At 36.9% G+C, this 13,778-nt stretch overlaps 2 protein-coding genes across 2 annotated transcripts; one reads left to right on the top strand and one right to left on the bottom strand.

Moving 5' to 3' along the window:
- The first annotated feature begins 704 nt into the window (after nucleotides 1-704).
- LOC123313004 (putative nuclease HARBI1) lies at nucleotides 705-2,097 on the top strand. The gene is made up of 2 exons (XM_044897657.1): nucleotides 705-1,143; nucleotides 1,257-2,097. The coding sequence occupies exons 1-2, from the start codon at nucleotides 935-937 to the stop codon at nucleotides 2,095-2,097; spliced, it is 1,050 nt and encodes a 349-aa protein (XP_044753592.1). The 5' UTR covers nucleotides 705-934.
- A 170-nt stretch (nucleotides 2,098-2,267) lies between these two features.
- Nucleotides 2,268-3,504, bottom strand: LOC123313003. Its single transcript, XM_044897656.1, has 3 exons — nucleotides 3,218-3,504; nucleotides 2,646-2,873; nucleotides 2,268-2,590 (listed from the first exon to the last, which is right to left on the bottom strand). The coding sequence occupies exons 1-3, from the start codon at nucleotides 3,270-3,272 to the stop codon at nucleotides 2,268-2,270; spliced, it is 606 nt and encodes a 201-aa protein (XP_044753591.1). The 5' UTR covers nucleotides 3,273-3,504.
- Nucleotides 3,505-13,778: the final 10,274 nt, after the last annotated feature.

Raw genomic sequence — 13,778 nt, 5'->3', positions numbered from 1 at the left:
TAAGTCACAACTACAATACAAGATACAAAGAAAAAGATAGCGTCACGGTCACAGTACTGTATAGGAATGTCAGTCATCGTTGTTTTTCAAATGTTGCGTTGAAAGTTTACAATTCTTTACCAGATATTTATAAAATGTATTTAAATAGAATAAACTCGGAAAACATGATAAAATCTTCATTTAAAAAATATATCATTCTTCTGGGAAGGTTCGAGACAAAACAGCTGATTGAGAATAACTGAAACTCTTAATGTGCCTTTTGCTTCTGTCACCCCCACACGAAAGCCGCAATGATTTAAAAAGAGGATAAAACTATATTTTGTTGTATAATTATGTGTTTGTTGTAACATGAGATAGGTGCAAGCACCACAAACGCTAGAAATAGGCGTCTAAGATTCTAAACATATAAAAAGTGTATTGCCCATGCACAACAGTGATGTTCTAATGGGCTAATAATATTTTCCGTTTATTTGGACGTAATTATTACATCGTATATTGTATGTACCTATGTTTTGTACATTTTATATTGTTGTTGCAAATAAACATTATTATTATTATTATTACTTAAGAACAAGAAATGTACTGGAGTTGCTTCCATTTCAGTGAGAGTTCTCAAATCCATTGCCGATTCCATTGCTGGTCATTTTGCTCATTTAGGGCCTGTTTCACCACTTACTGTTAAAGTGGCACATAAGCTATCCACAACTAATCCACCAGATAAATCTGAAAATTGTGTTTCACAGGTGTCTGTTAGGTTATCCTTACTGTTAAACTGTCGAATATTTTGACTGAGAGATCGAATGGCTGATAAAAGTTCATGTACCAGATAACGTCACTCCGAACTGTCAAAACTTTGAGAAAATTTTGCTCTCGATCAGTTTATCTCGAAGGTATTTCGTGAACGTTTGCAGACGCAACACCAGATTTTGTGATAATGGATCTTTTTGAGTGTCTTGAAGATGAGAGTGACTATTATTTTGCGAGCTTATCGAGGCCTCGCAAACGTCGTGAAATTAGAACTAGAATGGAACATTTTGAAAACTATGATGACGAAGAATTCAGGTGCCGATTCCGATTGACGAAGTCATCTGTTAATTACGTTCTATCTCTCATAGAGGATGACATAAGAACAACAACTAACTTGTAAGTACCTGCACATTCATATAATTTCGTTATATTGTGATAAAAAATTTCACTTACAATGTGATTGAGAATATTATGATGTTGTAATAAATGTATGTTATTTTTTTTTTCAGGAACTCTGCAATATCTCCAGTGAATAGATTGCTACTCACACTTCGATACTATGCAACAGGATGCTTTCTTAGAGCTGTTGCAGATTTGAGTGGTGTCAGTGCAGCATCAGCATGTAGAATTGTTGCAGAGGTTTCTCTGGCAATTGCAAATTTGAGAACCGAATTTGTTAAATTCCCCTCAAATTTACAGTCTGTTATACATGGATTTTATAGCATAGCCAGATTTCCAAGAGTGATAGGAGTTATTGACTGTACCCACATAACAATAAAATCTCCAGGTGGAGATAACGCAGAATATTACAGGGATAGACATGGTAATTTTTCAATGAATGTTCAGACTGTTGTAGACCATGAATTGAAAATTATGGATGTCGTAGCTAGATGGCCAGGTTCATGTCATGATCAGACAGTTTTCAATAATTCAAGAGTGAAACAGCGGCTTCTGAACAGAGAATTCAATAATAACTTAATATTAGGAGACAGAGGATATGAAAATACAAGCTATTTGCTGACGCCACTCTACAACCCCTCTAGCCCACAAGAACGGTTGTACAATGAATCACAAATCAGTACGAGGAATGTAGTAGAGAGATCTTATGGTGTATGGAAAAGCAGGTTTCCAGTATTATCAAAAAAAATAACACTTCATATTTCAAAAGTGCAAAGCATTATTGTAGCTTGTGCTGTGCTTCAGAACATTGCGATTATGTCAGGAGATAAACATTTTAATGAGGACTCTCAGCATATTGAAGAGGATCCACAGCATAATGAAATCGAAAATGCTTCAGGAAATGATGTAAGAAGTATGCTTATATCGGAATACTTCGCATCATTATTGTAAATAAGAAGGAGCACAATATTTTTCATCAAAAACTGTATTGGAATTTGTTTCTTTATTTAATTATTATCTCTTTATTGAATATTCTCAACTTGTAAATATTGAACGATTTTTGGGTAATAACATCAATGAAAATGTGGGTCCTATATTGTTCATTGTTAATGAAATTTCACTTAATTCACGGTTTTATTATTGCATGAGCATACATTTTTGTTCTTCTCAATCTCCAATAAAAGTGCCTTCTCTTTCAAATCATACAATTTACTTTGCTCTTCTTTCATGCTTTTCTGCATACTTGTTTTGTGCAGAATTTCCTCTCGCAACATTTTCATCTGTAGCTCATGGATTTCCATTTTCTGTTTTTCTTCTCCTTCCAAAATTTCATTCTTCTTTCTCTTCTCCTTCAATTCTTCTTCTAATACCTCTTTCTGCAATTCCACCAAGGCAAGTTTGGCTTCACCCAATTTATCAAACACCCTTTTCTCTTTTGGTTGGCCTGGAAAATGAGTTATAAAATATGTTCGCAGAAAAAAAATCTATAGAATACTTACACAAAGCAGGATGTTTTTTTGTTTTTAGGGAAGCAGGTTTCCATTGGCTCCATGTATTTTCATTTGCTTCTCCTTCTATTGAATTTGATGAAGGAACTGATGGAGAAAGAGGTTTTTCTTGTTCCGTTTGTCTATGATTATCACCCGAATCGCTATTCTGCTCCATGTAAATAACTTTTATATTTGGCTCCAATGGCACAAATCCTTCAGTTCTATTCTCTTCAATAACTGACAATAAATAAATATATCAATGCAGATATTATCATATATTACTAGCTGACCCGGCAAACGTTGTTTTGCCATATAAATAATTTCCTTTTGTATGTTGCATTATGTATGTATCATAAAAAAATAGAAATTAAAAATTTTGTCTAAAAAATACAAAAAAAAATTTAGGGGTGGACTACCCCTAACATTTAGGGGGATGAAAAATAGATGTTGGCCGATTCTCATAGATACCGGATAAGCACAAAAAATTTCATCAAAATCGGTCAAGCCGTTTCGGAGGAGTATGGCAACGAAAACTGTGACACGAGAATTTTATATATTAGATAATGATAGCAAGTACTCACTAATTTGATCAGAATCACATATGCTCTCTTCCTCTTCAACAGATAATAAGATCATTTCTTTGACTTTCTTTTCTGTTTCTGTATAAGGTGGTGCTTCATTTATTCCACCACCTGTCTTATATAACTCGGCGCGGATGGTACTAGCTTTTTTTCTGGTATTTTTTTTATCGCCTCATATTTAATTTTGAGGTGCTTCGCATCACGAAAAGGCCCTAATCCTCTACTATTGAAAGTCATTTCTATATCTTTCCACGCTTTCTCCTTCTCTTGCCAAGTCACAGCATCACTTTTTTTACGCTCTGTTATAATCGAGACGAGAGCATCGGTCTCCTCACGTGAAAAATTCACATTTCTTTCCCTTTTTTTTTAACATGCTTTCACATTCACTAAAAATTCACCAACCAATTTGAAAATTTGAATTTTGGATATTTCAAATCAGAGCATAGAGACATGAGAAAAGTCTTCATAATTCTTCTTCTTCTGTCAATGTACTTCATAACTGACTAACTCTGTCCTCATTCTATGCTCATTTATCCTAATTTCAATCACGAGTACGGCGTTGCCAAACTGTCATTCAGTAAAATTTTCAGATAGTTAACTAGCAGATAAATTACTTGGAACTTGGGCGGTGAAACTGATAAATATTTAACTGACAGATTTATTATGATGTTAGCATATCTGCTGAATACATATCGAACACTTTAACAGTAAGTGGTGAAACAGCCCCTTAATGAATATATCTGTTTCTTCCGGTAAATTTCCAGATATTTTGTAAAAGTCAATCATTATACCGGTATTCAAGAAAAATGATCCTTACAACATCGCTAATTATAGACCCATATCGATTTAGAGTAATTTTTCTAAGATTTTTGAACGGATAGTTTTCAATAGAATGTATGAATTTTTGAATAGATTCAACATCATAACGGAATCTCAACATGGATTCAGGCCTCGTCGGTCAACACAAACTGCGGCATTTCAGTTTGTTGAGGGCGTCTACAAGAGTTTGGATGACGGTCACCGTGCTGCTGGGATATTCTTTGATCTCTCGCGAGCATTTGACTCTTTAGATTTTCGTTTCTTGTTGCGTAAGTTTTATAATATTGGCTTCAGAGGCATATTTTTAGATTGGTTGGAGAGTTATTTGAGCGGTCGCATTTTCTCTGTGAAGGTAGAAAACACATATTCTGATGAGTTTGGTGTTGATATGGGAGTTCCACAGGGCTCGGTGCTGGGACCCTTACTCTTTCTGCTGTTTATAAACGATTTGCCGGATCATATCGTTGGAGCATTGATTATACTATTTGCAGACGATACCTCATTACTTGTCACAGCACGGAGCTCTGAGGAACTCAGGTTGTTGGTTTTGTCGATTATTCGGATGTTTACTGACTGGTGTCGATTGAATGCGTTGATGGTGAATGTGGACAAGACTGATTTAGTATATTTCTCATTGAACAAAATAAATAATGATCACTTGATAATATCCCATCATAATGTTTCTATAATGCCTAAGGAATTCACAAAATTTCTAGGAATATACATAGATGAAGGTTTGCGCTGGAACCAACATATTGACTATGTGTGTAAAAAATTGAATAGGTCTTATTTTGCAATATCTAAAATAAAAAGATTGTTTCCTTTGAAATCTCTCATAGATGTTTACTACAGTATAAGCTATCCTCATATGTCCTATAATATATTAGTGTGGGGTAGTTCATCTGAACTAAATAGAGTTTTTGTTTGCCAGAAGAGAATAATCAGGCTAATGTTCAATTTACATCCACAATGTTCTTGTAAACCTTTTTTCATTGCGAATGGTATCATGACACTAGCTTGTATCTATATATATAGGTGTTTACTTTATGTAAAGGAAAATGAGAGTGATATTGCAAGACTGTCTAGCAACCATCACTACTCCACAAGAAATTATCATACTTTAATGATACCAAATCATAGAACATCTAGATTTGAACGTTCACCATCCTATCAAAGTGTGAGATTTTTCAATCATTTGCCAACTACTATGAAAGTACAGAATTTGAAGAATTTCAAGAAAAACATAAAAGATCTACTGCTAAGCAGAAGTTATTATTCTGTATCAGAATACTTGAATGATAGTACATTAAATTCATGTGGAGGAGTGACATCCGATATGAACTAGTTTCCTTTTTCTTCATGATCAATTATGTATACTGACTTGTCCTATACTCTTTGAAGTCTGAATGGATCAATAAACTTTATTATTATGACTTTAGCCTTGCGGCTTTCACACTCCTCTCCAGAGGAAAATTCACTTATCCCAGATATCTCAGATATCAAAAGGATTAAGCTCTGTTGGAGCCCGCCCTTTCCAGGTTTTCGGGCTCGTGGTGGTGGTCGGGTCCGGGTCGCTCCTCGCCTCCCTGCTGTAGGTTGGATTCCTGCTCCACCCGCGCTTCCTGTCGGAGCAGACGGTGTTCCTCTGCATTCCCCATGTACTTGCGTACAGTTCTCGCCGTTCCGAGCAGTACCGCCTTATGCATGACTCTATAGATATTTTCGTCCAACTGAAGTTTCTTCAAGTTCTCTAGTAGTTTCTTCGGTATCAGGCCTGTAGATGAAATGACAATAGGGATGGTCTTGATATCTTTCAGCTTCCACTGTCTTCTGGTTTGTTCCTCGAGATCTCTGTATTTTGAAATTTTTTCAGTGTGCCTATCCAGAAGATTGTTATTATTTGGAATTGTCACGTCGATGAATAGTGCTCTGTCCTCATCCTCATTGAGCAATATGAGGTCTGGTCTATTGTGGGTTATTTTTCGGTCTGTGAGAACCGTGCGATCCCAGTAGAGCTTGTGATGTTCGTTTTCCAGCACAGCATCCGGATGGTAATTGTAATAAGGAACCTTTTTCGAAGTTAGAAGTTGGTGTTTTAGTGCCAATTCTTGGTGAAGAATCTTGGCAACAGCATCATGTCTATTTTTGTACTCCGTGCCCGCGAACTTCTTACATCCCCCGGTGATGTGCTGGATAGTTTCATGTGTCGCACAGCCATAACGACAGCTATCGTCCGCCACTGAGGCATCCTTGGCGATGTACTTCATGTAATTTCTTGTTGGAATCACCTGATCCTGGATGGCGAGCATGAAGCCCTCTGTCTCAGGAAACAACCTTCCGGAAGTCAACTAGTAGTTCGACGCAGATATGTCGACGTAATCATGGTTGACCTCGTTCTGGTGCCTCTCATGCAAAGGTTTGCCAATCAGTTTCTGCATTTTACTTTCTGCAGAGTGTTCGACGGTTTCCAAGTGATCCTGTTGTTATTATTATCATTATTATTATTATTATCGACTAGGCGCGTATCATTTCATGTTGCGTCTACATGTAGCGTTTGTCTACGCGTCAAAACGCGAGTTTCCAGTCCAGTATTCCCTATGATTGAATCCTCGGTTTCCATTGTGGATGGTTTTTTCTCTTTTGAATTACTTCCTTCACAAAATATTTCAACAATTTCTTCCCAACATGTATTTTTAGTAGGTATTCATCGATTGGAATATTCAGGAGATTCCATATCCCACAACAGAATTATCTTTTTGCAATTCTGACATATAAAGTGGCACGTTTTAGAACTCATTGACGTTTGAAACGTAATACAAGCGACCGATTTGCTGAATATTTTGTAAACGAGTTAACTGCCCTGACAAAATCAAATGGTTTAATAATTTATGTATTTTTCCAAGTCACGGAGTACTTTTTTATTTCGTATAATCCTACTTCGCGCCCTAATAAAAATGGTTTACTCATCCAAAGCTCTTTTTTCTCTTCTGAATCACCTTCTTCAGAAAATCTATCAACAATTTCTTTCCAACATTTTTTCCGAATACTATTGAATTATTCGGGTGATTCCATATCCCACAACAGAATTCCGCTTTCAACTTCATCGATAAAAAGTTCAATATCGTTATCGAGTTCCATTTCGAAATTTCACTTAGTTCGTCCTCACGCAGCAATCAACGCATGTGTACTGGACGCTACCATTGGGACCCTAGTATCTCGACACGCGCGTAGAACGCTCGAGTCGAGATCCCTGCGATTACTTGCGTCGAACTTGCGATTTTATTGCACGCGCATGTGCATGTGGACGGGATCTTAGGGAAATGAACAGCGGAGACGGTCCAGACCATGGTTTCGTGTATGCTGATGTTCCACATCTAATGAAGCTGGCTAGAAACCACCTCCTAGATCATGGCTTTTGTATTGGGAATGTGGTAATGAATAGAGATTACATGGAAGCTCTCCTTAACATTTCGTCGTCAGAATTAACCTTCGCCCATAAATTAACACCACAGCATCTTCAAGTACAAGGGTCAATGCGACAAAGAGTAAAACTTGCTGTGCAGGTTTTATCAAATTCAGTGTCAAAAGCCATTGAATACTGTGGACAGAAGGGGTTGATGCCTGAGCACTGGAAGAAAGCTGCTGAAATTATCCATATATTCAATGCCTGGTTTGATATGCTCAATTCGCACTGTAAATTCGTCGGAAATTGTCCTGGGCGAAATGCTTATGGAACGGATTTGCCGAATCAAAGGAATATGCTCCATAAAATGTCTGAATTGGTTTCTTCCATCAGGGTTGGAAAACATAAGACATTAATACCCTTTCAGAAAGGCATACTTCTGACGAATGAATCCCTCGAATCTATGCACGATTACTTAAAGGAAAATTATGAAGTAGAGTACATCCTGACTTCCCGCTTATATCAGGATGTGCTTGAAAATTTGTTTTCTTATTTAAGAGGAATGGGTGCAGCAAATGATCATCCTTCCCCATTAGATCTTAAATATCGTTTCAGATGGTACATTTTGGGGAAACATTCGGCAGCCATATTTACAGAAAATAGAAATAGTCAAGAGAGTGACGAATCATGTCTGTTGAGTATGATGGATGAGGAAAAGCAAGAAATATGTCTGTCACAGAACATCCTGGGAAACCTTGTGGAAGATCCAGTTGAAGAGGTTGTGATTAATCATGAAGAGGAAAATGCAGCCTTAATTTCATTTGTTGATCCTCCAGACATTTTTGAAGAAGAGGTGAATGAAGAATTTTCAACCCTTTTACAGGATTTTGAAACCAGGGAGCAAGTCAACATGGAATCTCTAAAGTATATAGCTGGGTTCGTTGCCCATATATTCAAAAAAAAAATATAGTTTGGGAATACCTACCAGGAATTTAGAGAGGAATGGGGAACCTGACTGGTTACAAACCATTTCCCATGGTTCCCTGCTACATCCAAACGATGATCTCTGGAAGATAACTCAAAAACTGGATGTCGAATTTCACAGGATGCATGGAAATTCATTGTCCAAAGATAAATTGATTTTTCACCAATTGGCCAATAAAACATTAGCCGAAATTGGTGAAACATCAATACCATTTGAGGTCATACTGTGTTTAAGTAGAACTAGAACCTAATATAAGGTTGAGAGATTTGAATAGGCGAATCAGTTTTAAAAATTGCCAAAGAAAACTGGAGAAAAAAATGTCGAAATTTACCAATAGAAAAAAATAAATATTTTATCATTGTAGAAGTTTCTTTTTATAGTCCTGAAAAACCTTGTTCCCAATTGACAAACTATATAGAATTAATATGGTGGTGCAATTGCATGGATAAAAAAAAGTTTATTCATCTTAGAAAAAAACAGAACCTGAAATGTAAGCATTTGAAAAATATGTTCAGCAGCCAAGTACGAATTGGGAAATTTTAGCAGTGATACTATATCTTATTCATGTTTTAATGGTTGTGGATTAAAAAAGAAATTTAAAAATTTTATAAATACTCTTGATGAAATACCAACTGAATAAACAAGTTTGACAGAATATCCGTTTTTAGTCAGCTTATAGTGTATCAGATGAAAATTCATTAGTTTCCTTACATCCATGACAAATGAAATTTATCCTAAACTACTCATTAAGATATTTCAATCATTCAAGACAATTCGAAGACTAAAACCCATCATATCTGAAATTCAATCCTTCACAAAAACTATTCCCTGATAAGTTTTCCTATCTGTAATTCCTCTGAAAAAGAATATTCGGTTCATATTTTTCATATCTCAATCCATGATTACTCAGTTTCCCGGTATTTATTCGAGAAATAGTAGTTTATTTATAGATTTCTAAGTAAATATTGAAATTTGTCTCGAGCGTGACGTCACATTGTGCGAGTGAGATCATTTTCCATCTCTCTTTCTATGCGCAATAGCATACCAGTGTTCTTATATCATGGTCCAGACCAACAGTAGCGTCTCTACTACATTATGCCGTTTACGCTTGCGCCGCTTGTTACAATCACGTAAAATAAAATAAACTCGTCTTTGTAGCCTACTTAGTTCAGTGTACATAGTTTTAACGAGTTACAAGTTATATTTCTGTAATAAAATGAGTGATAGAGACAATAAGAGACAAAAGAAATTGAGTGAGTTTTTCTTCACAAAAAAACAAAAAACCGACGAAGCAGTTGCAGAAACAGGGAAAGGAATTGAATTCGTTGGGGTTCCATGTGCATCCAAGCATGCGGCAACTACATCAATGCCCATTAACCCAGCAGCAGCATCAGCCTCAACTTCTACTAGTTACATGTTGCAGGAACGAGATATAGGTAGGTTTCTTTGTGTATATCAACATCTTTTATAGCTTTAGGAAGTGACCATGTGTGGGTGGCATACTATTTTTTATAGAATTGAGATCTAGTTTTGCAGTCACTCCGACACAGTGCGGGCTTTACATGTATCTAGGTCTAGGTTTTATCTAAAACCACCGTTAAAAAATAGTTACTCAGCTACTTCTAGGCTTTTTCAATTTGTTAATCATTATTTAATTACTTTGATGGCACTACTATGTTGGTATGTAAAAAGTTGAATATTTATTTTTGATTTCAGGTACACTACTAATCAACCAACAAAACGCGTTAGTTCTTACAGACGAGGAAAGGTATCAGTGGTTGAAATATACTTGGCAACCTACAACAGACTTCAATTTTCCTCTGGTGCGTGAGGGAAAAAAAACCGGTCTTTTCAAATGAGCTGGTTAAAGGCACATGAGTGGCTAGCATACAGTAGAATTGCTGGTGGCGGTTTGTGCAAAATGTGCATTTTTTTTGGTCGACGGGAAGCAGGTACCAATGATATGAAGCTGGGAAAATTGGTTTCGGAACCACTAACCAAATATAAAAAGGCAATCGAAACGATCACACACCACGAACGCACGAATTACCACCAAGCGAACGTAGCAGCATCTCAAAATTTTTTGATGGTGATGGAGGGAAAATCAAATGATGTTATCCAAATGAAATCCCAGGAAATGAAAACCATTGAAGAGAATCGTAAAAAACTTATACCCATCATAAAAACAATAATATTATGTGGAAGGCAAAACATACCATTGAGGGGTCACAGAGATAGCGGTAGTTTAGTCACAGAAAGTTCTTACGGACATGGCGAAGGGACTTCAGAGTCTTGTTGAAGTTCCGAATCGATGCTGGAGATGAGCTACTGCATGAACACGTGAAAACTTGTGCTAAAAACGCTTCCTACGTTAGCAAATCGACGCAGAAGGACTTAATTGAATGCTGTGGGGAATAAATCAGAAACAAAATAGTGGAAAAAATTAAAAAGTCGAAATTTTTCACCATTATAGCTGATTAGACCACAGATATTTCGGTTTGTGAGCAACTATGTATTTATATTCGCTATTTCGATGTAGATACAAAAGAAATACAAGAAGACTTCCTAATGTTTGTCGAAGTTGTTAAACTAACTACCATTGAGGGGTCACAGAGATAGCGGTAGTTTAGTCACAGAAAGTTCTTACGGACATGGCGAAGGGACTTCAGAGTCTTGTTGAAGTTCCGAATCGATGCTGGAGATGAGCTACTGCATGAACACGTGAAAACTTGTGCTAAAAACGCTTCCTACGTTAGCAAATCGACGCAGAATGACTTAATTGAATGCTGTGGGGAATAAATCAGAAACAAAATAGTGGAAAAAATTAAAAAGTCGAAATTTTTCACCATTATAGCTGATTAGACCACAGATATTTCGGTTTGTGAGCAACTACGTATTTGTATTCGCTATTTCGATGTAGATACAAAAGAAATACAAGAAGACTTCCTAATGTTTGTCGAAGTTGTTAAACTAACTACCATTGAGGGGTCACAGAGATAGCGGTAGTTTAGTCACAGAAAGTTCTTAAGGACATGGCGAAGGGAACTTCAGAGCCTTGTTAAAGTTCCGAATCGATGCTGGAGATGAACTACTGCATGAACACGTGAAAACTTGTGCTGAAAACAAACGCTTCCTACGTTAGCAAATCGACGCAGAATGACTTAATTGAATGCTGTGGGGAATAAATCAGAAACAAAATAGTGGAAAAAATTAAAAAGTCGAAATTTTTCACCATTATAGCTGATGAGACCACAGATATTTCGGTTTGTGAGCAACTATGTATTTGTATTCGCTATTTCGATGTAGATACAAAATAAATACAAGAAGACTTCCTAATGTTTGTCGAAGTTGTTAAACTAACTGGTGAAAACATTGCTCATCATAATCTGAAGGCTTTGGAGAACCTTAAGCTGGACATCAAATTGTGTCGAGGTCAAGCTTATGATGGAGGAGCCAACATGAGCGGTAAAATAAAAGGTGTTCAGGCACGCATAGCCAGCATTCAGCCTTTAGCCTTTTTTACTCACTGCGCAAGCCACCGACTCAATTTAGCTAATAGTGCACCGTACCCAGCATAAGGAATGCAGTAGGGGTTATCCCAAGTGTAGCAACTTTTTTTCGTGACTCAGCTCAACGAATAGATCTCCTCAGGGAAGAAATGCAAGCTCATCTGCCAAAGGAGCAACAAAATATATTTAAAAAAATGTGTGAAACTAGATGGGTGGAGAGACATGAAGCGGTTTTGACATTTTTGGACATTTTGCCACGTCTTCCTGAAATATTGCAAAAAAGGTCTGATGAAGATCAAGGAAACAGAAGAAGTACTATATACAACTCCATTTTCGTTGCTCCAATCTATAATGTCGTCGGAATTTCTCATAAGCTTGGTAATTCTCTCTGATATTTCGGGAATCACGCTGCCCCTATCCCGATCATTACAAGCCATTGAAAGTAACATAATTTCTGCGATGAAGCTCATAAGAGCGACGACAGCAAGTCTGCAGTGCCAACGTGATACAAGCACGAACGCATTCAAAAAACTTTTTAATAAGGCTGAGGCCATCGCAAATGAAATGAGTACAGAAATCATTGTCCGCAGAATCACCGGCCGTCAAACAAATCGGCCGAACATTCAAACCCAATCTGTTGAAGAATATTACAGACTTTCAGTATATAATCCTTTTCTAGATTATATTTTAAATGAAATGTCATCCAGGTTCCCTAGCGCTCCTATGCAAAGAATCGGACAGATGCAAAAGTTGTTGTCCCATAACCTCAGCGACGAAGATGTGGAGGATGTTCTGCAAGGCTCTGAATTATATAAGGAAGACCTTCCTTGTTTTTCAGCTTTAAAGGGAGAACTGAAAACTTGGCAACAGATGAGTCAAAATATCCCAGTATCCCTAGCAGATGCCTACAAAAGTGCAACGGTTCTGCCAAATATTAGAACTCTTTGTCAGCTGTTGTGCACGTTTCCAGTGACTACTAGCACTGCCGAGCGGTCTTTTTCCACCTTACGCCGATTAAAGACATATCTTCGCAACAGGATGACAGAAGAGCGTTTGAATGGATTGGCTTTAATGCATATCCATAAAGACATTGCGGCAAGAATTGACCCTAAAGAAGTGCTGGACATCTTTAGCAGAAGATATAAAAGAAAACTGTCCTTAATAAACATTTAACTTTCCTATTGTTTTATACTTTCAATAAATATCTTAAGAATAAACTTGAAGTTGATTTCTCACAGTTACTGTTAATTTTTTTGCTCGTCTGTCCGTTGTGCCCCCCCCCCAGAAAAAATCCTGGATCCGCCCTTGAAGCCCTTTGTCCAATTACAAAAGACGAATTTCTTGATCTGTTCAGACAGTGTTTGCCAGTTCCCGAAGATGAAACTAAATCAAGGCACATTTCTGAAAAAGATCTTCTCACTTTTTTATGCAAAATAAAACAAGGATTGTCAGATGATTTCTTGAGCGTTATTTTTAATTATAAGAGTCGACAGTCTGTTAGCCTAACAGTAGCAAATGTGAGACAATCCTTAGTAGCCACATTTGTTCCCAATAATATTGGATTTGGGGCCATCAGCAGAGAAACTTTTATTAACGAGCATGTCACCGAGTTTGCAAATAGTCTTTACAATCCTAATCCCGCTGAACCAAAAGTATTTGTATAAGTATATTCAAAAAAGTAGCAACTTTCAAGTACTGAGGCAATCCTACGGTACCCACAAGGGCGGCATTTAATAAAACCTGTTGTGGGTCCAGATGATTACATTTTAGCTGTGCAGGGTCCCTATTTTGCAAATGGAAGAAACAACGATGCTGCTATGTTACGAAACGAATTTATGCAGGATA

This window comes from Coccinella septempunctata, chromosome 5, assembly GCF_907165205.1.
Source record: "Coccinella septempunctata chromosome 5, icCocSept1.1, whole genome shotgun sequence".
Taxonomy (NCBI): Eukaryota; Metazoa; Arthropoda; class Insecta; order Coleoptera; family Coccinellidae; genus Coccinella; species Coccinella septempunctata.
This window is presented reverse-complemented; position numbering and strand designations above follow the sequence as displayed.